We start from the raw sequence: 25998 nt of genomic DNA, 5'->3' as shown, positions 1-25998 counted from the left end.
AATAAAGTCTTGGAGAAATTAATATATAATCAATGGATATATTACAAATTATATTGAAAAATAAAATCTATTATTAAAATTATATAGCATATATTAAAATTATATACAGATATATCAATTGATATGTATATATTAATTAAATTATATATTTAAGGATAGAAAGCACTTTTCAAAGGACAAAGTAAGAGAAAATAACAATTGTCTTTCCGTTAAACACAATTCCATACTAAGTCGTCTAAACACACCTGTTAATGCTTATGCGTGCACACACACACACACAAACATGCACACATACAATCTCCTTTAAAAGTACCACTAAACTTGCATAAGGACCCCCAGCAACTCATCAGTCGGAAGAACATAACATATTTTGTTTGCCAAAACTCTGAAGGGCAAAGATTTACTAACACTGGACTTTTTTGGGCAAAATTTCAACCCTCTATTAGAAACACAGGTAAACATGGCCAGAAGGGTTTTTTTGTTAAGTATTTGAATTCTTGGAAATATGGCCATTTGCAGAGGGGAGGAGGCGATGCCCTTGTCCTCACTTTTCCAAAGAGAGAAAGCTTTACTTCCTGTCTTCGAAAGTGCAGTTTTCAAATCCTGTTTAATGCTCCCCATTCGCCGACTTGGGGATGGTGCCACTGTGTCTGTGCACTCGTGGTTCTCAACCTTGACTGCATATTAGAATCATCTGGGGAACTTTAGAACTAGTATTGATGGCTATACCCCACCACAGACCAATGGGCTCAGAATTTGTAAAGCCATTCATGTAGCATTTGTTAAGTGCCTACTGTATGCAAAGGCCACTGTGCACCCCAGTCCTAGGTCAGAAGTTTGGGGGTGATATTCAAATATGACTGACTTTGTCACTGTTCTCAAACAGTTTACAGCTCGGGAGAAAAAAATACATATACACAATTTGCCTAATTCAAGGCATGCAATTAGCATGACCTTGGTGTGAAAAAAAGTCAGACAAATTCTTGAGATAAACTGGATCTAATCCAACTACAGATGCCCTTCCAGTCCCTTTAAGAGGTATGACATCTCACACAGTAAAACTGTATCAGGACCACAGAATTCTGTTAACCCAAATCCACTAGAAAAGTTTAAAAGAGGCTAAAAATAATTCCCTGAGGATGTGGAGGATCCAGGTGAAGGTTCATAGTGCCTGATGAAAGATTAGACATGGGATCTTGCTATGTTGCCCAAGCTGGTCTCGAACTCCTGGCCTCAAGCAGCCCTCCCGCCTCGGCCTCCCTGAGCACTGGGATTATAGTTACGAGCCACTGCATCTTGATTAGGATAGACTTAAGGGAGCAAAAGACATGCCAATGCCAACACCCACGAGGCTCTGAAGGAACAGGGCCCCAGCCAGGTGGCTCCCATTAGACCGAATAGCTAGGTTATGAAATGTGTTGAACCTGAATTCGATCAACCTCCTCTAACAAACATGAACTTGGGGCTCAACCTCTTGGCAAAAGTGAAAAAAAAAAAAAAAATCACCCTGGTGGACCCAGTGGTGTGGTCATCCTGGCTTGTGAGAACTGGTGGGCAAATTTTCAGGGAGCCAGTTGTACAAACACTTTTAACATTCTTAAAAATTAAACGATTTAAGTTTACAATGAATAAATTATATTCAGAATAAAAGTAATAAATACTCAAAATTCATCTCTTCCTAATTATGTTTCTACATGTCTGTGTTCAGAGGTACTAGGGTTCTTTTGGCTGTTAAAGCTGCATAAGGGGTCTAATGCCGTGCTACTGTGCATACTCTGCGGTCGCACCGGTAGCTTGAAGTTGGGCATGGGGGTGAATTGATGCCACAGAAATTGGCAAATGTTAACAAATCACAGCCTTTCTTTCCTCAGGAGTGGAAGCAGGGAGCCTGTTGTTAATATTTACCAACACACCTACACCACTGGTATTGAAAATCCGAAAAACAAATCTTGGTCTATAGACAACCAGGTCTCCTGAGATGGAAACTGCTACTTTCTTGGGCCAGTTTGTCTCCTTAGTGTGAAAGTTTTTGTTTTGTGTCATAACCTTGGTGAGGTTTGATCACACCATGACGTTTATTGATGTTTTGTGTTGAATTCCGTTACAGAATTTTTTTCTTGTTTTTCCTTAATATTTATTATGAAAAGTTTCAAACATACAGCAAAGTTAAATAAACTTTATAAAAAACATCTATGGCCGGGTGTGGTGGCTCACGCCTGTAATCCTAGCACTTTGGGAGGCCAAGGTGGGTGGATCACCTGAGGTCAGGAATTCAAGAACAGCCTGGCCATCATGGTGAAACCCCATCTTTTTATAAAAAATAATAATAATAATAAAAACAAATAAAAAATAAAAAAATCTGTATATTCACCACCTAGATTCTAATATTAAACTATTCTTTTCTTTTTTTTTTTTTGAGACAGTGTCTTGCTCTGTCACCCACACTGGAGCACAGTGGCACAATCACAGCTCACTTCGGTCTCGACTTCCTGGGGCTTAAGCGATCCTCCCACCTCAGCCTCCCAAGTAGCTGAGACTACAGGTGCACACCGCTATGTCCAGTGAATTTTTACATTTTATTTTAAAGACAGATTTTTGCCATGTTTCCTAGGCTGGTCTGACAATCCTGGGCTCCAGCAATCCTCCCACTTTGGCTTCCCAAAGTGCTGGGATTTACAGATGTGAGCCACTGTGCGCAGCCTCTAAATCATTAAACTGTATGTTGTATCATCACATATCTACCCTTCTGTCTATCCCTCATGTAGAGGTTTTTTAAATTACTTGCACAATCTCTATGTAATTGATATCATTTAGAGAATATGACATATTAGAGGATCTAATAGGTTAGTATTAAGATTCCAATATGAAATACATCAAAGAGTATTTGATTTTCAACTTTAAGTTGACACCTTAATGAAAACAATATTGACATATTTAGGGAAATTTAAGATTCACCATATAATCTTGATGTATTCAATGAACTAGAATTATTTAAAAATAAGAAAGATTTTCTTGTTATAACAACTACTTAAGATAGTTTAAATTTCTAAAGAATATCAAATGTAATAATGCAGCTTAAAATGTAAAATAATATTTAAATTAGTTTGTGTCGACAAAAATTAATCAAAGACATCTATGAAGGTAGATTAACTTACTAGATGGATAATAGAATAATAAACTATAGAAAATAGAGTTGACTTTAATAACGTAACAAAAAGCTAGGTTTTTTACTTTTGAAAGTCAAATGAAATATTACACACACACACACACACACACAGAGAGAGAGAGAGAGAGAGAGAGAGAGAGAACCCCAACCAAGTAGCCAATGCAGAAAAGCTACCATCACAAACACCAAAAATCTCACAATGACAAGTAAACTATGATCACATCCATAGGACTGGACCAGAAAGGCCCAGGGAGGGAGAGAAGTTTTTGCAGGGTCCAGGGAAGATATTCTGAAAAGAAAAGAAATGCAATAATCATAGCTATCAAACACCTACTGTGTGCCATGAGACTGATGAGTCACTCCATGTTCATTACCCTCTGAAGCCTCACAAGTAGGCCTGTAGAGCTGGTATTTTCAACCCCATCTGACAGATGCCTGTAGAGAGGCTAGATGACTCAAGTGACACTATAGTGTTTCTGAAACTGACTCCTTGCCTTCCCCATCCCTAAACTTTAAACTATTGTATTAAAATATCTTTAATGTTCAATGGGAGAATATTTAAGTGACTTCAGAAAGCTAAAAAATTCCAACTAAATCATGAAATAAAGCCACAGTTCAGCCTGGGCAATATGATGAAACCCTGTCCCTACAAAAAAAATGCCAGATGTGGTGGTGTGCGTCTATAGTCCCAGCTACTCAGGAGGCTGAGGTGGGAAAATCAGTTGAGCCCAGAAGTTGGAGGCTGCAGTGAGCCATGATCATGTCACTGCACTGCACCCTGGGAACAAAGACAGACTCTATCTAAAAAAAAAAAAAAAAAAAAAAAAGCCACAACTAGGGGGTGTGGGGGTGGCGGAGAGTGGGGGTGTTTTGCAGGTTCAAATTAGGGCACAGAATTAGGTAGCAAAATATTTCGAACATAAAGATCAAGGCCTCTCCCTGTATCCTTCTCAGGGAAGGGCATTTTCAAGACTCAAGGGTCCAAGCCAGAAGCCTGCGAGCTCGTTGTCCTTGGCTCCACCCTCTCACAGCCTCCAGCACCAGGTCCTACCGTTCCGCTCCTTGGTAAACCTGGGAGTCCACCCTCTGTCTTCTTCCACCCCTTTGGTGTTCCCTTCCTATCTGGGCTGAGTTGCTCCCATGGCTCCTGCCTGTTCTCCCTGCCTTTTGCCTCCAGCCTGGCTCTAATCTCCAATCTCCATAACAAGCTCATGTGTTGACAGGTGCACCCCTCTCCAATCTGCCAGGGCGAACCTGTCGACAAAGGAGTTAGTTATGTCCCTCCCCTACTTCAACATGCAAAGTCCTAAGCCCTTCACCAGGCACAGGAGGCCTTAATCACCTACCTCTCCTGAGGCCTCCACCTCCACCTGCGTCCTTCTTAGGTCCTACCTCACCTTCCCAGCGGCACTTGAAGTGGTCCCCAGAGCCCTGTGTCCTCTTTGATGACCCTAGGTGTGTTTCTCCTTTCTCTCTCTCCTCCTATGGTCATCTCCTTCTCACCCTCCAGAGCTAGGCTTGAGCAGCCTTCCCCGCCCACTATCTGCATCAGTTTTCCCCTCCTCTGTGACCGTGGGCATCCAACACCTCCCTCCCAGCAGCGATCACACTGTCCGTGCGCCTCATGAGACTCTGAGCTCCCTGGAGGCAGTATCCGTGTGCTATCCTGTTTATTTCCAGCACCTGGTGCAAAAACCTAACCTATCGTAGATGCATCTTGACTGTCTGTGGCCTGATCGTCTGAATGAAAGAAACCAAGGCGTGAACCTAGATATCTGCCTGATTCCCAAACACCTGTTGCTCCGCTTTGTGCAGCCTCTTGCCCTTGAAGGAAAGTGAGCAGATTTTGGACAACCGGGAGGTCCTCAGGGAGAAAAGCAAGAGCCCAACAAGAAAGTGTGGTGCAGAAGGATCCCAGAAAGAAAACACGTGGAGAGAAGTCTGAAGCATGGGTGTGTTTGTTCATCCAAAAAACATTTCCTGGGAAGCCATGGGGACTTGGGGACCAGTTACTGTGGTAGACCCTGGGGGTAGGGCAGGAATGCCTACATTATACCATGCTCACTCTGTATCAGGTTTTCTCCTAAGAAACTGATGTCTGATGACTAAATCCTCACAACGTCACATGGAGCAAATATGATCCCTGTGGCATGAATGAGGAAGCAGAGGCCCAGGGAGATGAGGTAACTTGCACCAGGTCCACAGCTAGGAAGTGCCGAGTCTGGATGTGCATACACAGACTGTTCCCCCGGGCATGCCACAGAGCTGTGGAAAATCCCAGGGATAAGGGATGCTTCATTTCCCTTTTTGAGGGCTCATTAACATTCTTACTGCTTATTTGAGATGGAAGTAGAGCCACCTAACCCTAGACCCTGTGCTATGCTGCCCCCTCAAGGCACACAAGTCCCCTGTCACCACCAGATCTACATTCTGGCAAGAGGGTTAGACAACAAATAAGCAATGTGTAAGAGTTTCAGGGAGGGGCAAGTGCCATAATGGGATTAAAGTGGTGGTTGGGTGGGGATGTGGTAGGAAAGTGACCATCATGGGCAGTCTCTGGATTGGGTGAGCCTGGAAGATCTCTCTCTCTTTTCTTTTCTTTTGAGATGGAGTCTCGTTCTGTCACCAGGCTAGAGTGCAGTGGTGCGATCTGGGCTCACTGCAATCTCTGCCTCCTGCGTTCAAGTGATTCTCCTAGTTCAGCCTCCCCCGTAGCTGGGATCACAAGCTTGCATCACCACGCCCAGCTAATTTTTCTATTTTTAGTAGAGATGGGGTTCACCATGTTGGCCAGGATGGTCTCGCTCTCCTGACCTTGTGATCCACCCACCTCAGCCTCCCAAAGTGCCGGGATTACAGGCCTGTACCACTGCTCCTGGCCAGAAGATCTCTCTTTGAAGGAGACATTTGGGCTGAAATCTGGAGGGTGAGAAGGAGCCAGCCACAGGGGAGCTGGGACAGATGCTCCAGGCACGGGGAAGAGCAAGCCCAAATGCCAGGATCCACCCTGGAGGGCTGATTTCTCTTAGGATTTTGCATATCAGCCTCGTCGTGGAAGAAATTCCACGGCCGACATGAGAGTTGCTGCTTTGCGGGACCTTGCTTAGCTTCCCTGGGGAGACACGCTGGGAGAAAGCTCTTTGTGTGGCCCCTCGAGCCAGCCGGCCACTGGGGTGTCTCGTAGGAGGGTGGTTTGGACCCTGGATGCCTCCTCACTGAGCTGAGCAAACTCACGTTTTGCTTGACGCTGTGGTTCTCGGAGCATTCGGAGTCATCCTGCCAAATATCCGTGGCGTTCTCTATCGTCTGCCAAGTCCCCTGAGCCAAGCAGTGTCTGTAGGCCCTTCCTGAGCTCTCTGAAAGTAAACAAAGCTCTGGAGGAAAGGTCAGAACACACAGCCCATTCCCCTGAGCATGCCACAGAGCTGTGGAAAGTCCCAGGGAAAAGGGATTTTCATTTCCCCTTTTGGGGGCTCATTAACATCCTCACTGTTTATTTGGGATGGAAAGAAAAACATGGAAGCCTCTCAATTTTGTAACACACCATGGTCTGCTAATGTCTGCTGTGTTTACCCAAAGTCTCTGGAGTTAGAACAGCCCCTGGTGACTCAGAGATGTTATAAGCCCTCCAAGGTTCAGCCCAGCTGGGAGACGCCAATCTGGGCTCCTGAAGCTTGCTAGCTGGGCATCTCTTCTTGATGTCCATGCCATGAAGAAGAGAAAGGCTGGGGCTGAAGCTGTATGTGCCATTTGTGCGTGAGTGTGTTCTGGGCCTGGCTCTCCTAACCTCTAAGCCTTCCTGTTTTTTTCATCAGGAACTGGGGATAGTAATTGGCACCAACCCTCCATGATTTGGGAGAGGATTAAATGAAAGAGTTTGTGCAAATGATGAGAAAATCCCTCTGCTCATACAGACTGCCATTGTGACTGAGTCACACCTATCCCAGGACACTCTCCCAGAGGGTCTTCCTACCTGGAAGATTAGGGGCTGGGCTTGCAAACGAGAAGTCTAAATTTGTTGGTCCTTCCTAGTCCTGGCCCTGCGCACCATAGGCCAATAGTAACTATCTGCTGAATGTCATTAACGGACAGCCAAATGGTACCGTCCCCTGCTCCCCTGACAGCTTTGCTAGGTAAGGTGTCTAATTGACATCAGACAACACACCCCAAACCAAACTCTTTTTCTTCTTTTCAGAATCTGCTCCACCCATTTATTTTACCACCTCCGTGGACGGCAAACCCATCCTTCCAGTCCCCCAGCCCTAAACCTCAGACTCACCCTTCCTTCCTCTGTCTCTCATAGCCCTCCTGTGGTCCTCTAGCTAATCTGTCATCCCTGCCTTCATCTATACCCGGAATCCGACTGCCACTTTCACCTGCTGCTTCCAGACTGTGGAACCGTCATCTCCCACCTGGATTACTGCAGACTCCTCTGACAGTCCTGCCCCTCACATTCGGGGGTAACCCAGCAGTCAGAGCGAGCTGAATAAAATATCAGCTACATCACATCACGCTTCTCTCCAAATCTTCCAAGGGCTTTCTGAGAAAATGTCTTATGGCCTTTCATGAAGCCCCATTGAGACCCGGCCTGTAACTCTCTGCCATAACCTATTGCTTCTCTCCTCTCTTCACCACAGCCACGCCTGCCTCTCTCTTTTCATGGAGCAGGCCTGGCATGGTCCCCGTGTAGAGCCATTCATCTGTTGTCTTCTTCCCTCCCCAACATCCTTCCTCTAAATCCTTTACCTTCTTTACATCTTCACCAAAATATCACCTTGCCATCGAAGACTTTCTTGACTACCCAGTTTACAGCTGCAACTCATCACCCCACTCCAACACTCCCATCCCTTCCCGTCCCCATCTTTTCAAACACAGAGCACATTGAAACATAGTCTGCACTTATTTGTGATGTTTATTGATAATTGTCTGTCTCTCCTGCGAGAATGTGAGCCCCGCGGGAGAGAGATCTCACTCGATTTTGGTCACTAATCCCAAGCACTTAAGAATAACGTGACTGGGTGCGATAGCTCAAGCCTGTAATCCCAGCACTTTGGGAGGCTGAGGTGGGTGGATCATGAGGTCAGGAGTTCAAGACCAGCCTGGCCAACATGGTGAAACCCTGTCTCTACTAAAAATACAAAAATTAGCCAGGTGTGGTGGTCAGCGCCTGTAATCCCAGCTACTCAGGAGGCTGAGGCAGGAGAATCGCTTGAACCTGGGAGGAGGAGGTTGCAGTGGGCCGAGATCGCGCCACTGCACTCCAGCCTGGGTGGCAGAGTGAGACTCTGTCTCAAAAAGAAAAAAGAAAAAAAAAAGCAGGGCATACAACAGATGCTTAATAAATACTGGTCGAATGAGTGAATGGCAAGAATCTCACTCGGCACTTGCATTGTCTGTGCTAGCCATAATGCTTTGTGCTAGGAAGGCAGAGATGATAGGGCTCACCTGTGCTTGGGGGAGTGCAAAGAAAAATGGTCATAAACGATTACAAATAATCATAAATGCCCAAAACGATTAAGATTATAAATGCACAGGTATAGAAGAGGCCTCAGAAAGGCAAAGGGCCTTTGTGCTTGAGGGGAGAGGTCCGAGAAATCTTCTAGAGAGAGGAAAGGATCGAGCTGAGAATTGCAGGGGCTTTATAGGCAGAGGAGTGTGGCCAGAGCCTGTGAGGAGGCCTCCTGGGCAGATGTGGGAGCCCAGGCGCCGCGTGGCAACAGCTGGACTGGTGCAGAGCCCCGGAACCGCTCATCAGGCTGGAGTGCAGGGACCCCGGGATGCGGGGCAGAGCGCTAATGAGGTCGTCGGCAGGGCCAGGCGACAGGGGTCTCGCATGCCATCTGTAGGGGTCACGATGGGGGCAGACAGAATATGACTGATATTTTAGAAAGCTTTTCCAAAGGTGCCTGGAGGGGGCCAGATCTGAGGCAGGGACTGGTGGGGAAATGGAGACGCAACAGAGAGCGCTGGTGAGTCCGCAGCAGTGAGGGCTGGAGGGGAGGAGGAGCCAGAGGGCCTGGCTGCCAGCTGGTTGACATGTGGGCTTGGGTGGGGCCGGGTGGACCCTGAGACTATTCCTCAGATGGGAAAGAGAGCGGAAGGAGGAGGAGGAGGAGAAGGAGGAGCTTGTTTTCCTCTTCTCCATTTTCTACTCCTCTCTGTCTCTATTTCAACCACAACTGATGACAAGCCTTGACCATCCCACTTCCAACACTTGTCTTCAGTCTTTCTCCTCTCTGCCCTCTCGCTCCTGCCCCAGATCCTGAATCCAGACTCAGGAAGTGCTATTTTCTGGGACACTGCAGGAGCTTCTCCACTCACCTCCCTGGTTCCTCCGTTCCTCAGCCCAGTAGCTACAGGCTATTAACATCGGTCTCTCAAACTATAATGTGTGCTCCTTTTTTATGCCTTAACACCCTGTGGGGCTCCACATCGTCTTCCTCCACAGAAGAGAGTTTGAAACCCTTAGTGACTAACACCCAGTCTCCTTCACCCGCAGCCCCCAGCCCCAGTCGTCAATCACGGCTTCTGTCTGCCTTGAACCCCTCCCTCTTCTCCTGTGACCATGCTCCTTCCTCAGGCTCATCTCACAGGGACTCTCCTCCACTCTGTGCATTTGCACAGGTTCTTCTCTGTGGTCTCCACATTCTCTTCTCACGGCAGGGATAAATTTGCATTCTAAAGATTTAATGCACAGAATGGCGGGTGGAAGAGTGACTTCCCACCTTTTGCAAATCACACTCTTTTCACATTCCAGGAGCCCCAAACCTATTTTCTTTCTTTCATCTTTTTTTTTTTTTTTTTTTTTTTTTTTTTAAAGAGCCTTTAACTCAACTTCTTGGTAAATGTGGCTTTTCGAACACTTTATTTTCTCTTCAAGTGGAACGGATCTGTATTTTTAGCTCTTGGAAAGGGGCAGGTAGACAGCGAGCAGAGAGGTAGATCAGCTCCACGTGCCACTGAGGAGTCCAGGTGTTTGGGGTCTTCAAAGCCTAAAGGAATGCAAGGGGCTCCTCCTTGGACTCAGTTTCAGCTCCCACTGCGCTGGCTCTGTGACACACCCTCTGAACGCCTTCTCATTTACTCCTCAAAATGACCTGCAAATTGAGCGACTCTCCTTCCCTTCACAGATGAGGAAACGGCAGCTCGAGGGCTGTGGAAATTTGCCCAAAGTCTCCAAGTGTAAAATAGCAGAACTGAGTCTGGCCTCGGGGCTTCTGACTCCACACCCAGTGCTTTTTCCCCTCACTGAGCTACTCCCCGGGGACAGTGCCTGAATCATTCAGAGCCCTTGGTCCAGCGAGTTCTGTCTTCCACCCTCCTTAAAATCTCACATTCTCATGCTTCTTGGGCTGATTCCAACTGGATTTCATCAGAGAACACTTCCATAAATTAGGTCACTAACTCTCCCACCCAGAAATGTATCTTCCTTGACTACACTCTCTCTCTCTCTCTTCTCTGGAGGGCTGAAAATACTGAAACCAATGTTGCACAATGGAATGATTTATTGGGCTGAAATTAAATACAAAAGGCTATCATCTTACCCTCTCAGAAGCTGGTTCTCACCTTGTTTCTCACCTTGTTTTGCCTGGAGCTTTGTAACCACTTCCTGAGAATAGTTTTAATTGTCCTTACATTTGCAGGGCGGGGGTGGGGGAGTGGTGGGGTGGGGATGGGGGGGCGGTGTCTGTGATCAAAGGCAACAGGAATCTAACCGGTAATCGCCTCTCTCCTCTTCCAAAATAAAATAACCAAGAGGTCAAGCTCCTGGGGCCAGTAGGGATGGGATATTATCCTGGGTATCTAAGTAATGTTTATTTCCTTTAAATAGGATCAGGGCAAACTAAGTGGTTAAATTCTCCATCCAAGTCCCGTGGGAGTTAAAAGCACCAATTCATTGGCACCTCCTTTCGATGTTTATGCAAGGGTAGTTTTAAAATCCTTCCTCTCCATCTAACAAGCCAAAATTGTGTGGAGGTTAGCATCCCAATCTTTCTCCCCCACCTCTTTCTCCTCTCCATGACAGTGGCCACACTTACCCCCACTGCAGCCAAATTTAGCGGCCGCTGGATCTATACTCCAGAATCTTCAAAGTAAGAGAGATAATTTATAAGATCTAAAAATCGAAACAGTTGAACTCGCGGGCATAGAGTATACAAGGGCGGTTGCCAGAGGCTGGGAAGGGTAGTAGGGGGCTGGGACAGTGGAGGTGTGGAGGGATAATGGGTACAAAAAATAGAAAGAATGAATAAGGCTCCTATTTGATAGCACAACAGGTAAGCCGGGCGCGGTGGCTCACGCCTGTAATCCCAGCACTTTGGGAGGCTGAGGCGGGTGGATCACGAGGTCAAGAGATCGAGACCATCCTGGTCAACATGGTGAAACCCCGTCTCTACTAAAAATACAAAAAAAAAAAAAAAAAAAAATTAGCTGGGCATGGTGGCGCGTGCCTGTAATCCCAGCTACTCAGGAGGCTGAGGCAGGAGAATTGCCTGAACCCAGGAGGCGGAGGTTGCAGTGAGCCGAGATCGCACCATTGCACTCCAGCCTGGGCAACAAGAGCAAAACTCCGTCTCACAAAAAAACGAAAAAAAAGTATCTATATACACATACATGTATACATATGAATGCCTTCTTTCCTGGTAGCCTAAGCTATGCTCTTTGTATTCATAGTGACCTTGGTGGAGAGGGTCAAGTGGTAGACAGAGGCAGGATCCCTCTCTCCTTGACTTCTAAAACCATCAGGATATTTAAATATTTGTTTCACTGCTATGTTCAGGTGAAAAAAAAAGGAAAAAGAAAAGATAGCACAACAAGTAACGATAGTCAATAATAAGTTAACCATACATTTTGAACAAAGGAGTGTAATTGGACTGTTTGTAACTGAAAATATAAGTGCTTGAGGGGATGGATACCCCATTCTCCATGCCTATTCACATCGCATGCCTGTATTAAAGCATCTCATATACCCCATAAATATATACACCTACCTTGTAACCACAAAAACAAATAAAAATATATATACATACATAAAAATAAATGGAACGTCCAAAAATAGAAGAGTTACAGAAGACAGGAGGAGAAGGAAGATGTATGACTGAGAGCTTAGAAGGGGACTGGGGGAAGTGAACTAGAGAAAAAGGCTTGGCTGGGGAAAACTGGTAAAAATAAGGCTTATTACCGTCAGTCCACCAAGGTAAGTATGAAGGGCAGGGCACAGAGACATTTCCAGGAGGAGAATGAGGCCAACACACGAACTGATCAAACGTCCCGTTACAAAATATGCCTACAGGGAGAAGAAGAGTCTGATGAGCATCAGTGTTGCAGCACAGGGATGCCAGTGATGGAGGCAGAGGCACCACCGGAGCCAAAGCCCACCTTCCGGGCACTGAAAGCAGGTGTAACCTGTGCAGAAACCAGCATGGGTGTCCCGTTCTCTAGATGAGTCAAGGATGGGGAATGATTTGGGGAGTGTAGGAATGCTGACCGCTGTCCCAAACGATGTGCATTTGTCTGCCCAACTTGACCTCCGGTCAGTTACGTCAATGTACACGTTGTGCCGATTGTGCTTTATTTGACATGAACGAAACTTTCACAGAAACTTGGGGACAGGAGGACCCTCGGTGGCTCAGTCAGTGCCTTATGTCCCACAACCAGCTAAATAATCATCATACCTTCACCAATTAGATCGCAGGACACCCTTACTCTGTGAATGTGCAAAATGACCAGTGGAATAAGGGGATCTACAAACTCACGGTCCTTGGTCGCACATATCCGACACAAGTACGACACGGTCATCTCTCTCCATTTGCCGTATCTCTCCATTTGAGCATGACTAACTCAATCATCATTATTATATTTGGACCATCTCAGGGGATTACCTGGTGTTTGGTAATCAGAAGCAACAACCTTAAAACTCCCCCTTATGGGCCTCCTGGAATCAAATGGAAGTATCTCAGACTGGGTCCCAAACTTCTTTTTATTTCATTTTATTTTTTGATATAGTGTAGTGGAGAATAGTGGAGTTTATTGGCCCCAACTCAGCTCACTGCAGCTTCCGCCTCCCGGGTTCCAGCAATTCTCCTGCCTCAGCCTCCCAAGTAGCTTGGATTACAGGTGCATACCACCACGCCCGGCTAATTTTTGTATTTTCAGTAGAGACGGGGTTTCACCAAGTTGGCCAGGCTGGTCTCGAACTCCTGACTCAGGTGATCCACCTGCCTCGGCCTCCCAAAGTGCTAGGATTACAGGCCTAAGTCACTGCGCCCGGCTAGGTCCCAAACTTCCAACATTGCAAGCTCCTGACTCCTGGAAGCCAAGCGTCATTCCCCACCATCTGCTCCCTATTAGGCTAAAATGGCCAGGTGCCTGGCATGGAAGCCCTAGAAACACCGTGGTGCTAGGTTATGAGCTGGCTTAGGACACTGTGTTGACCTGGCTGCCAGGTATCAGCACCTGGTCTGGGTAAGGCAGTGCTCACCTGAGCTGTACATGGCATGGCTCTGGATGAAGACCTGCCTTACCTGGATCAGCACCTGGCCTGGGTAAGGCAGTGCTCACCTGAGCTGTACATGGCATGGCTCTGGATGAAGACCTGCCTTACCTGGATCAGCACCTGGCCTGGGTAAGGCAGTGCTCACCTGAGCTGTACATGGCATGGCTCTGGATGAAGACCTGCCTTACCTGGATCAGCACCTGGCCTGGGTAAGGCAGTGCTCACCTGAGCTGTACATGGCATGGCTCTGGATGAAGACCTGCCTTACCTGGACCTCAGAAAGCAGTGTTCTCCAAAGCGGAAGGTGATTCCTGTAGCCGATTGACTCAAGACTCGACTACCACCTGCCTGGACCAATGAAGTCTTCAGAGGGACCTGGGAAGGGCTTGAAGCCTGGGGCTGCCTTTGGGTCAAGAGAGAAAGGAGAGTTCACAGTGTCCTATCAATCTCAAGGCCTCTGAATAAAATGATCTGAAAGAAGCCAGAGACAGGGATTGTCCTCAGTGCTCAGAGGCAATGGGCCAACATATTTTTCTTCTTTTTTTCTTTTGGAGGTGGGCATGGTACTTGTGGCTGCACCCACAGTCAGCCGGCAGACAATTATTACATATTCGCTAGAATGTTCTGATCTTAAGGTAGGCTTGGATAAGAGAAATGCTACTATTCAGATTCGGTTAATGCCCTGGGAGATGGGGGACCCCCCCCACCCAATCCTTTAACAGATTCCCAGGCTAATCTATAGCAGATAATCATGTCATGTGATCAGGTGATGAGTGTGTCATGGTAGATGGCTTTTATCAAAGATGGCCCCACATTCACGTACACCCTGTTTCATGTGTTCCATTACAATGGCGCATGGGGTCTATGTTTCTGCACCTTTACCCTGTGTAGAGCTTTGTAGCCGTCTGACCAGTTGAACAGGGCAGAAGCAATGTTGTGTGACTTCCAAGGCCAAGTCATAAAAGGCAATCTGGCCTTTGGTCAGACAGGCCTTTAGGGATGCTACCATCATGCTGTATGGAAGTCATGGTCAAGTGGAGAAGCCATGGGAGTCTTCCAGCTAAACTCCAGATATTACAGAGCAGCAACAAGCCATCCCCAATGTGTCCTGTCTGAATTCCTGACCCACAGAAACTGTGAGAGGTCATAAATGACTGTTACTGTTTTGAGCTACTAAGCATTGGAACCCGCCTCTCAGGTTCAAGCAATCCTCCCACCCCTGCATCCCGAGTAGCTGGGACTACAGGCACACACCACTTTGCTCAGCTAATTTTTTTTTTTTTTTTTTTTTTTTTTTTTGTAGAGACAGGATTTCGCCGTGTTCCCAAGGCTGGTCTCAAATTCCTGGGCTTAAACGATCCTCCTGCCTTGTCCTCTGAAAGTGCTGGGATTGCAGGCATGAACCACCATGCCTGGACTTCTTTTGATTTTGGGGCAATTTGTTACACAGCCACGGATAACTAATACACATGCTTACCAGGAGGTTCCTTGAGTAAGTCTCTCAGACACGCCTGTTTATACTGAGCCCACTTCCGAGTCGTTTCCTCAAGGAGAGATCCCGTAACCTGAGCAAAATAAAACATGATCACCCCCAGTTAGCTGCAAACACAGATGTGGCCTTGTCATTTCACACCATGATTCTCCAACCTTCCCAGTGAAGTGCCCACAATGGCCCACAGCAAAGAAACAGCATTTCTTTGGCATCTTATATTCTATCTTAAAGGAAAATGCAAATTTTACATTCACTCCGTAATCTAATCATATTGGCTTTAATGCAAATATGAAAAAAGTTAAAAAACTTTTAAGTGACGTTGACATTTCAAGGGTATGCAATATACTTATCCTAAACTTTTGCATCCTCTCACATGAATAGTTGCACTCTTCTAAGACTATGTAGATCACAAAGAGAGCAGCATCGCACTAAGACACAACCATGTGACATATACGGGCCAGAGCATTGCAGGAGCCTGCATCACCCAGGTATCTGCAGGTCCCAAGTCAGAGGCTCTGAGTAGACAGATGCTCTGCTCTGGAGGTGACCATGATTTTTTTCTGCTCAGGTTAGAGTTTCTATTCTTGAGAAGTCACCTTGGAAGTGGGTTTCAGTACAACGAGGAGTGTCTGAGAGACTTATACAAGCTACTGAGGACTTCAGAATTTTTCTTTCTAATGTTCACTATTTCATGCCATTGAACCTTAGAAATATTCCCATGGCTTCTCCACTTGACCATGGCTTCCATAACAGCATGATGGTAGCGTCCCTGAGGGCCTGTCTGACCAAAGGCCAGATTGCCTTTTATGCTTTGGGCTTTCCAGATAACTGGGCTGTGTAATAGCTTCTAGTTGTGTACCTGTACCATTTCTTATGATTTTATTTTTATTTTATTTATTTACTTTTTTGAGACAAGGTCTCCTCAGTCTATTGCCCTGGCTGGAGTGTAGTGGCACAATCTCGGCTCACTGCAACCCCTGCCTCCCACATTCAAGTGATCCTCCTAACTCAGCATCCGGAGTAGCTGGGACTACAGGCGCACAACACTTTGCTTGGCTAATTTTTGTATTTTTTTTTTTTTTTTTTTTGGTAGAGATAGGATTTTGCCATGTTCCCCAGGCTGGTCTCAAATTCCCGGGCTCAAATGATCCTCCTGCCTTGGCCTCTCAAAGTGCTGAGATTACAGGCATGAACCAGCACGCTTGGCCTTCTTTTGATTTCAAAAGGGGCTTTCTCTTCTATTTTTCACCAGGCACCTATTGTGGGCCAGTCTTTGTGTTAAGGAGGAATTAAAGAGGATATTAAGGTGAGTGAGGTCAGGCGCAGTGGCTCACGCCTGTAATCCCAACACTTTGGGAGGCTAAGGCGGGTGAATCACGAGGTCAGGAGATCGAGACCATCCTGGCTAACACAGTGAAACCCCATCTCTACTAAAAATACAAAAAAATTAGCCAGGGCTGGTGGTGCACACCTGTAATCCCAGCTACTCAGGAGGCAGAGGCAGGAGAATCACCTGAACCCAGGAGGTGGAGGTTGCAGTGAGCTGAGATTGCACCACTGCACTCCAGCCTGGGCAACAGAGGGAGGCTCTGTCCTGAAAGAAAAAAAGAAAGAAGGAAAGAAAGAAAAGAAAGAAAGAGAGAGAGAGAGAGAGAGAGAGAGAGAGAGAGAGAGAGAGAGGAAGGAGGAAGGGAGAGAGGGAAAAAGAAGGAAAGAAGGAAGGGAGAGAGGAAGGAAGATGAGTGAGACACAGCCCCTTCACTAAAAAGGACTTAGAATCTGCTATAGAGACGGCAGCTATATAACCAGGCGGCATGCAAGGCCAAGGGCATTCTGGTCTGTGGTCCTTGGCTTCCCCACGGCTTCTGCCCTGTGTGGCTCAGTTCTCTCTGTCACACTCCCCAAACCAGGAGATGTCCGTGGCAACTCCCTTCCCCTTGTCCAGATTCCATCCACCCTCCACACTGCCCCACAGGGGAGAACAGAAGAGAGCTGAGCATAGGGATCTCCTGCCTAGTCTTCCACTTAAGGCTTGTTGCCTCAGGATTTAGCATCTCAGTCATCCTTGTCTCAAGTCATGCTCCTCCGTGACTTCTCTTCCTTGCACTTCCCACTGGCAATTGCTTCTGCCTTCATTTTCACCTGGTGAACTCCTATTTAACCTTCAAGACCCAACTCAAGCCTAGTGAGCCTGGGCCATACTTAACCACCTGTCTCTGTGAGTCTTAAGCTTGTCACCCTTCCCCTGCACAACTGATCCCTATGGCCTATCACACTGCTCTGTCATCGGACCACTTATCCGTCTTCCTCCCTACCCCATAAGCTCCTTGAGGGCTATGATGTGTCTTTCCTGTCTGAATACAAGCTCCCAGCACAGGGCAGGAGTTACTCCTCTTACTGTCCTTCATTTGCAGAGGCTCAGTTGTGGGATGGATGTTGAGTAAATGAACACAGGGTGGGTTCAATACATTATCCAGGCTAAGATCACCCAGTTAATCAATTGGCTTTTCTCTCTTCTCACAAGGGGGAACAAGCTCAAATGCTTGCTAGAGCCAGGTAGATTTAGGGTTATCCCCCCAAAATGAGGTGGGACTGGTATACCAGTAGGGAGTGCAGCAGCAATCACACAGCCAGCTTTCTGAAGACGAGTTAGTGTGGTCATGATTAGACCGGAAGTTCCCAAACTTATTGACTCAGTAATTTTTCCACAGCCCTTCTAGGCCAAAAGATCTATCTAAAGCCCCGTTTACTAAGTAGGTAAGTCCAAACAACTTAATAAATATTTATGCCTTAACAACTTAGTGCCTGCTGTGCATTGCACAACTTCTCAAGCTTTAGGATCAGATCGGATACCACCACCTTTATTTCCTGTTCCACACTGATTTTCGTGCTGTACTTGCTTTTTAATCACAGGACCTGTGGAAAACCCAGCTTTGCAAAGATACCATGCCATCAAAAGGGAGAAGGTGAGAGCTAATGTAAAAACCAGGAATACTTTGAGCTGGTAGTTTGCATGGTGTCTGGAAAATGCTACGTATCACTGTACTTCCCTTGAAAAATTAAAATATCTCACAGCATCCCTGTGAGTTCGCAGTGGTGCCCTGGGGCATACCAGCACATGGTTTGAGAACCATGCAATTATCCAATAAGTAATAATAACGATACAATAATTTGCATTTATCCCTTGGGGTTTCAGTTTCCAATGGGTTTGGAATCTCTATAGATATCGCTCTCTTAGTTATGGACCGAGAGGAAGCATGTAAGTTATTCACATATTGTTTAAAGAAGTAAACATCTCTAATGGCACTGTAGCTGACTCTAGATCATTTTTATAAATTCAGAAGATGAGTTGCCAACCAAATAATAAGCTTCTAGAATTCTACAAGTCATCCATGTAAGACCCAGTGGTGGACAAAGCACTATTTATGGCCCCAGGAACCTCCCCGGGATGCGATTACCGAAGAGACAATAAAATCAGTGTCTGAACTCATATTTTCCTATCCTCCATTCTTTGCCATGGCTAATGGCCATAGTCAAAAGCAGAAAAGCAAACTAGAACTACAAAGTACTGATTTTTGTCAGTCTAGGGGAGCTGAACAAACTCAGACCATCTTCCCAGTCCTTGCCCTAAAGACACCGAAAACACAAGAGGCATCTCCAAGTTCAATCACAGCCAGATTCCCAAAGTCATGAGGAAAGAAGATATACGGGTGAATTTTTTTCCAACTGGAAAAGTCCTGCTTGACCTTGATTCCTCTTCCCTTGCATAGGCAACTAGCATCAGCAATGAACTTGGCCGAGAAAGGATTAAGGAAAAGAAAAGAAAAAGCCTTGTATTTACTCTCTTTAAATCAATCTATTTTTCTTTATTAGAGGAGGAATACACTTCACTGTAGATGAAATAGAAATCACAGATATGCAAAAAGAGAAGAAGGTGGAATTATCATCTAATTACTCGGAACTTACCCTCTACTTCCAGATTCTTCTCTTTATACACATTCATTGTCTTTCTTTTCTTTTTTATTGTAATTGCAATGAAAATAATAGTTTCAAAGCCTTTCATGTTTCGCTAGAAGACATATTGTGAATATATTTCCATTTCAAGAAATAAATAATAAATGAAGCATTCCTTTGACAGCTACATAGTATTCTATGAAAAAATGTGATATAATTTAGTTTTTAAATCCTCCAGCATTGAATGTCTATGTTGTTTTAAGATGTTTGCTGATGTAAATGATGCTGTGATTAAAATCCTCATAGTTGAACATTTGAGAACACATTTTCTTTTATTTTTCCTTTTGTTTTTTGAGATGGAGTCTTGCTCTGTCTCCTAGGCTAAAGTACAGTGGTTCATTCACAACTCACTGCAACCTCTGCCTCCGGGTTTAAGCAATTCTCTTGCCTCAGCCTCCTGAGTAGCTGGGTGCCCACCACCACACCCGGCTAATTTTGTATTTTTAGTAGAGACGGGCTTTCACCATTTTGCCCAGGATGGTCTTTATCTCTTGACCTCGTGATCCACCCACCTCATCCTCCCAAAGTACTGGGATTACAGGCATGAGCCACCATGCCCAGCTGAGAGCACATCTTTATTTTCTTAGAAATTCTTTGAATTGGAATTTCTGGGTCACAGACTACACACAGTTTTAAAGGTTTTTGATTGCCAAACTGTCTACCCTGCCAAAAAAAAGTCTAAAAATTTAAATATGCACCGTTTTACTCTTCTGCCATCCATGTATAAAAGGGCCACAAATGTACTTCTCAAAAATTCTTTATGTTAGTTTGCGTTTTTGATGCCAAAGCAACTGCTAAATAACTTAAATGAGTGTGGGAGAGGGCGGTGTGGGGATAATACTACTTCCCTGCTTAAATTTAGAAACTAAACTATCCCTGAGAATTTCTCATTAAGTGGATTTTATGAAGACTTCCTGCCAGAAAACACACCACAGTCATTTATATTCCATGCAGGGAAAGAAGCTATGAGCAGAATCCATCATGAAAGTCTCTTCACAAAACCTTGTAACATAAACATCTAGAGAAGGAATATGGGGTTAAGATGGAGAACCCAGAGTAAGGCCATCAGAATTACAGACATGCCCAGAGGACAGCCTGCCAGAAGGGCTCTGAAAATGCATACAGGGTGGCAGAGGGTGGAAGCAGATGCTGCCAGCGGGCACGTTATTGATTATGAAAATGCCAGAGTGAAAGGGCCAAGGTATGGCTTTCTCAGCCTGGTAAGCTGGCCTGAGGCTCTGTAGATTCCGCTGTTGTGACATACAAACATTCATATATCAACAACTCCCAAGAGCACTACAGAAGAAAAAACACAGGCTTCAAACACCCCGGGTAGGCACAACGGCTCCAGTGCTCAGGAGCTACAGCACTGAAGGCAAACTTTTAACTCCTCTGGAGCTTAATTTGCCCATCTGTAAAAAGGGGTCAGTAATAAAACTTCTCAGAGGCTCGTGGTGAGGATTGAGATGATGTGTGAGGAAGTATTCTATGATAATATCCCGAGTGCCATCTCAGGGGTTGGCATGTGGTCGGCAATCCACATTTGTGAAGAAAACTCCACGATAAGCTGGATACACTCACTCAGCGTGAAGGTGAGATATCCAGAGAGTGGGAGGAAGGATGCGTGCTCTGAGTCAACTCTCCCACCAACGGCCCCTCCCCTAACAGACTGAAGGCCTTGGACCAGAAGCAGGCCAGCGCCGTCTGCCTTAAGGATGTTCTGGTCACTCGGGGAAAGGCTGCCATGATGGCGAGAATTCCATGAACCCATTGATTGGGCTCACATTTACAATCCACGAAAGCCTAGAGGCAGCCTCTAGGGGAATCTGGATATAGGAAATCTGGTAGGGTTTGTCTGCCTCTCTAGCTCCAGGCTTGCAGCAAAGAAAGCCTGAGCAGGCGAAACCCTCATAAGATCTGGTACCACAGCCTGCCCTACATGGGGGCTGGAGGGGCTTAGAATTCCAAGACCATGAACAGGGACTAACCCTGCCCGTGGAACAAAGGAAGAGGAGAGCTGTTCCTTAAGCTACTTTCTTTACTCAGAAGAGTGGAACTGGGATTCCTTCCCATCATCCTTTTATACTGCCCATAACCCAGTATCAAAATGGGAACTTGGAAAGAGGATGAAGGTCTAATCTTGAATAGAATAAAGCAAGCTACCAGCATGTCCACTCATAGAGGATAGTTAAATACATTACAATAAATCCTTAAAGCCCTTAAATGTCATACCATGGATCTACATTTACTGATATGGACAAATGTTGCTCAACTTATCTGAGACTCAGTTTACTCATCTGTAAAAGGGGATTAACAAGATAACCTCCCTCTGCAGGGTTCTGAGATAATATAAGGAATGGGGGTCACCTGGTACTCAACACAGTACACTGCAAGTGTTCCATAAAAACGTCAGCCATTATTAGTGTATTTTGTTAAGAAGAAAGCAGATTAAAAATTATATTTATTATATGTGCCTGTGTTTGTTAAAAAAAAAAAAAAAAAAAAACTGTATATAGGCCTGGCACAGTGGCTCATGCCTGTAATCTCAGCCCTTTGGGAGGCTGAGGCAGGTGGATCACTTGTGGTCAGGAGTTCGAGACCAGCCTGGCCAACATGGCAAAAAACGCCATCTCTGCTAAAATACAAAAATTAGCCGGGTGTGGTGGCGCTTGCCTGTAATCCCGGCTACTCGGGAGGATGAGACAGAAGAATCACTTAAACCCAGGAGGCGCAAGTTGCAGTGGGCCAAGATCGCGCCACTGCACTCCAGCCTGGGCAACAGAGTGAAGCCCCATCTCAAACAAACAAACAACAACAAAATAAAACTGTATGTAAACAATGGTAGAAAAATATCTGGAAGTATAAGCCCCCAAATGTGAATGAGGGTGATCTCTACCTGGTGGAAGTAGAGTGATTTGTAGTTTGCATTTCACTTCTTTGAATTGTATAGGACTTAAAAAAAAAAAAAAAAAACAATTAGCATTCTCTATTTTTGTAATGGAAAGGAAAAAGGGAAATGAACAGAAAGAAATGGTACAGAAAGGAATGGAACAGAAAGGAAGGGAAGGGAAGGGAAGGAAAAGGAGAAAGGAAAATGGATTTGCTTAACCTAAATACTCAAGCCTGGGAGAACACAGAACACAAAACAGAAGAGTATATACAGCAATTGTAAGTTGTATTGTAAATTCTGCTATTTGCAGAATTCACGCTGATGCGGGGAAATGCTTATAATATGATGCCGGGGTGGGGGAAGCCAGGATACAACATGTTTTATGCTTCCTAATGTCAATTGTTGTTAAAAAAATGCATAGAGAAAAGATTTATGCCAAAATATGAACAGTGATTACCTTTGAATGCTAGGATTATGGTTGCTCATTATTTTCTTAACACTGTTTTCTCTTTTCCAAATTGCTTACATGAGGCCTCAATTGCTTCTTTTAAAACAATCAGAAAATAGGCACAACTGATAATGATAATAATAATGAACTGCTCTTACTTGCTTGATGGAAACCAGCAGGACCAGGGCAAGGATGGGCCTCCCACGGGCCCAGATACACTTTGTGTAGAGGGGGAAAGGGCTGGTCCCCCAGGGGGCACGGATGCCCATGGGCAGCTCGGGGATGCCAGGCAGGAGTCCCACGCTTCCTCTCCCAGGCCCTGCCCTGCTCGATCCCAGCTTCATCTTCCTCATGAACATTCACAAGTGGGGGCACATCTCCGTAGCCGTCCAAGATGCACTGCAGGCCGTCTCCTCTCGCATTCCTCTTGGTCCAGAGAGGAAATGTTTGCACAAATCCTCTCCACGCTGCGCAGAGAGAGTCTGAGGCGGTCTAGAGCGATCTACAGAGTCTTCAGAGTTCCTCCTCAGCCCTGGCTCATCCCCCGCCCCGCTGCCCCCCCAAAAGCAGGGAGATTTTTCCCAGACCTTCCCTAAGTCAGCTGTGCTTTCTGGGACTTCTCGACAGGCCGAGGAGAAAGAACAAGGCAGTCAGCGGGCTCCTCCCTGAAGGTTCTGCTCAATGAACAAGGCTGGGCTGAGACAGGCTTGGGTTCGAGCTGCAAAAGAATGGCTGGCAGAAGGCAATGGGCCTCAAGCCAGTTTAGAAGCAGGTGTCTTTTTGAGGTGGGGTATTTCTTTCTAAGGCATTAAGCTTGTCCAAGCTGCGCTGAGACTAACCACAAAGGCAGAGTCCCCTCTGGGTCCTGTTTATGCAGAGATTACAGGAGAGATAGTTGCTCAGTTTAGGAGAGAACAGCTCCCAACTCAGGCTGTGAAGCAAAAACACAGTCAGCGGCTTAGAATATGCCCACACAATAGCAAAACAAGGTTTCCAAAAGTTCAGCATTCACGCGTCTTGAATACCCACTTGTTCTGAGCACGTGTGGCTCAGCCCACCGACAGACCCTTTTATAGAATTCATGATAGGTCATTTACTAACCGGCACTGGAGTACTCTCTACCCACAATTCGCCTTGACAAAATCTTTCAATCCACCGTCTTATGTCACTCATCCTGACAATAACCCTATGAGGATACAATGAATTCTCCATCTGACAGCTGAGAAACATTGAGGCTCAGAGAGGTTGGCTGGCTTGCCCAAGGCCACACAGCAAGTAAACAGCAGAGCCAGGATAGGCAGATCTTCTGATCAGAGGTGCCTGAGCACAGCTACTGGGGAAGGTGCCCTGTCCTGCCCCTGCCCTCTCCAGGTGAGTTTCTCCAAAAGGTTCTGCTTGGAACTTCTTACCCCACCTCTTCCAGGCCAGCTCCCAGGGTCCCCTGCAATGTCTCCCAGCCTCCCGAACTGGACACCCAGGTGGAAGATGTCTTGATTGAATGGAACAACAGGTCAGCAAGAGGCAAGAAGAACATGTTTTCACTTCGGTTTTGATTTGTTTTTTTTTTGTTGTTGTTGTTGTTGTTTGTTTGTTTTTTGTTGTTGTTTTCGTTTTGTTTTGTTTTTCCCCCTTCAAGTCAAAGCATAGGAACTCATCCTGGGTAATTTTGAACTGAGTGAATTCTGAACAGTTGGGAAAAGCAGCTCTGCTTTTCTTAATGGACATCTTAAAAACTCATGGCCAGGCACGTGGCATGCCTGTAATGCTAGCACGTTGGGAGCCCAAGGTGGGCGGATCATGAGGCCAGGAGATGGAGACCATCCTTGCCTCCATGTGGCAAGATTTTAGACCTTAACCATGAAATACTCAACGAGAACAAAGACCCTAGACATGGACTCAGAGTGGTGTCACCTCTGGAATCGACATGATCGTCTCTTTGGGACGGCAGAGAGCAGGATGGAGTGACCCAGAGGGAGAGAGTGCCCAAGGGATGGACTTTGGACTTTTAATGTGGCTGCAACTCTGTTCTGGGAGTTCATTAAAGATCATCTTCCAAGTTGCATGCTGGAAGATGATCTGTCTTTAAAGAAAAACATCTGCTTTGCAAGAGTAGTCTGTCTCATCTCTTTCAACTTTTTCTGAAAAACCTCCTTTATTTCTGAAGGGATGAAGGTTGGGGGCCACACACTTTTTCCCCACCCATTGGGCAAGTGCCCTCTAGCGAGGCAACATGGTAAAGCCTCTTCCCTCGAGACTGGGCAGCCACCAGGCCAGTGAGGGCACAGGACATGGGTGCTCAGACTCGGCCAGTGGCAAAGTATAGATGGAATGATATTAACCCACTATCACTGTCTAGCCCGGGCACATAGATTTCGATTCTGTCTGGGGTATTCAGGAGGTGTCTAACACGTCATCAGGAGCCTGTGTGTTTTTAGGATGCTCTGTGGAAATTTCTCCTGCCCTCACTTCTTCACCAGTGCCCTCTGCCTGAGGAGCTCCTTTAAAATCTTCAGCATCAGCCAGGCATGGTGGCTCACACCTGTAATCCCAGCACTTTGGGAGGCTGAGGAGGGCAGATCAAGAGGACAGGAGTTCGAGACCCTCTGGCCAACACGGTGAAACCCCGTCTCTACTAAAAATACAAAAAAAAAATTGGCCGGATGTGGTGGTGTGCACCTGTAATGCCAGCTACTCAGGAGGCTGAGGCAGGAGAATTGTTTCAACCCAGGAGCAGAGGTTGCAGTGAGCTGAGATTGTGCCATTGCACTCCAGCCTGGGCAACAGAACGAGACTCCATCTCAATAAATAAATAAATAAATAAATAAAACTCTTGTGCGTCACTGCTTCTGCCAGTGCTCCCTTCAGTGAGGACCTGAGCAATGGTGCCCAGGGTTCTGTATTCTAGCATCTGAGACCCCAGGCATCCAAATGGGATGCATGCCACCCTTCCCATTCTGGACAGCACTCTGGCCCTTGCCTGTACCTCGAATCCCCCAGGGTCCCTGGAACAAGCATCTGTTTTCCATCGTCCTCTACATAGGGTTGGAGAAGAATCAAGCCTATGAAGTCCTCGGGAGTCCCTGATTCCAGAATCCGACATGCAAAAGGCAAGGGTGAGGCTGTCTCACCAAGACGGCCCCCCAAACAGCCCCTGGTCTTCCATCAAAACCAGCGCCCTCCACAATGGTCAAAACGTGGAAGAAACCCAGGTGTCTGAAAAGATTTTTAAAAATGCGATCCAATAGAGACAGGGAAAATTTCTGCCTTGAAAAAGGAAGGACATGCCGGCACGTGCTACAACATGCATGAAGCTCGAGGACATTGTGCTAAATGAAGTAATCCAGTCACAAAGTGACAAATGCTGTGTGAGTCCACTTACGGGAGGCACCTAGAGTAGACAAATTCATAGAGACAGAGAGAAGAAGGCGGGCTGCCAGGAGTGGGAGGAAAGGCATGGGGAATTGTACGGCAGGTGTGGATAATGCAAGATGAA

The 25998-nt window shown here is 46.1% G+C and overlaps 1 protein-coding gene across 1 annotated transcript in view; it reads right to left on the bottom strand.

Moving 5' to 3' along the window:
- The window catches only part of GLP2R (glucagon like peptide 2 receptor), a 59477-nt gene extending 36509 nt beyond the window's left edge, over positions 1-22968 (bottom strand). The window contains exons 1-4 of the mRNA XM_074388171.1: positions 22664-22968; positions 15139-15226; positions 12348-12452; positions 6401-6522 (exon numbers count right to left, since the gene is read on the bottom strand). Of these exons, the coding sequence (XP_074244272.1) occupies positions 6401-6522; positions 12348-12452; positions 15139-15226; positions 22664-22864 (516 nt within the window). The 5' untranslated portion in view covers positions 22865-22968. The remainder of the gene's footprint in view (positions 1-6400; positions 6523-12347; positions 12453-15138; positions 15227-22663) is intronic.
- Between the last annotated feature and the right edge of the window lie 3030 nt (positions 22969-25998).

The sequence above is a fragment of the Saimiri boliviensis genome, chromosome 17, assembly GCF_048565385.1.
Source record: "Saimiri boliviensis isolate mSaiBol1 chromosome 17, mSaiBol1.pri, whole genome shotgun sequence".
NCBI lineage: Eukaryota > Metazoa > Chordata > Mammalia > Primates > Cebidae > Saimiri > Saimiri boliviensis.
The sequence above is the reverse complement of the archived record's forward strand: the minus strand, read 5'-3'. Positions and strand labels throughout refer to the sequence as shown.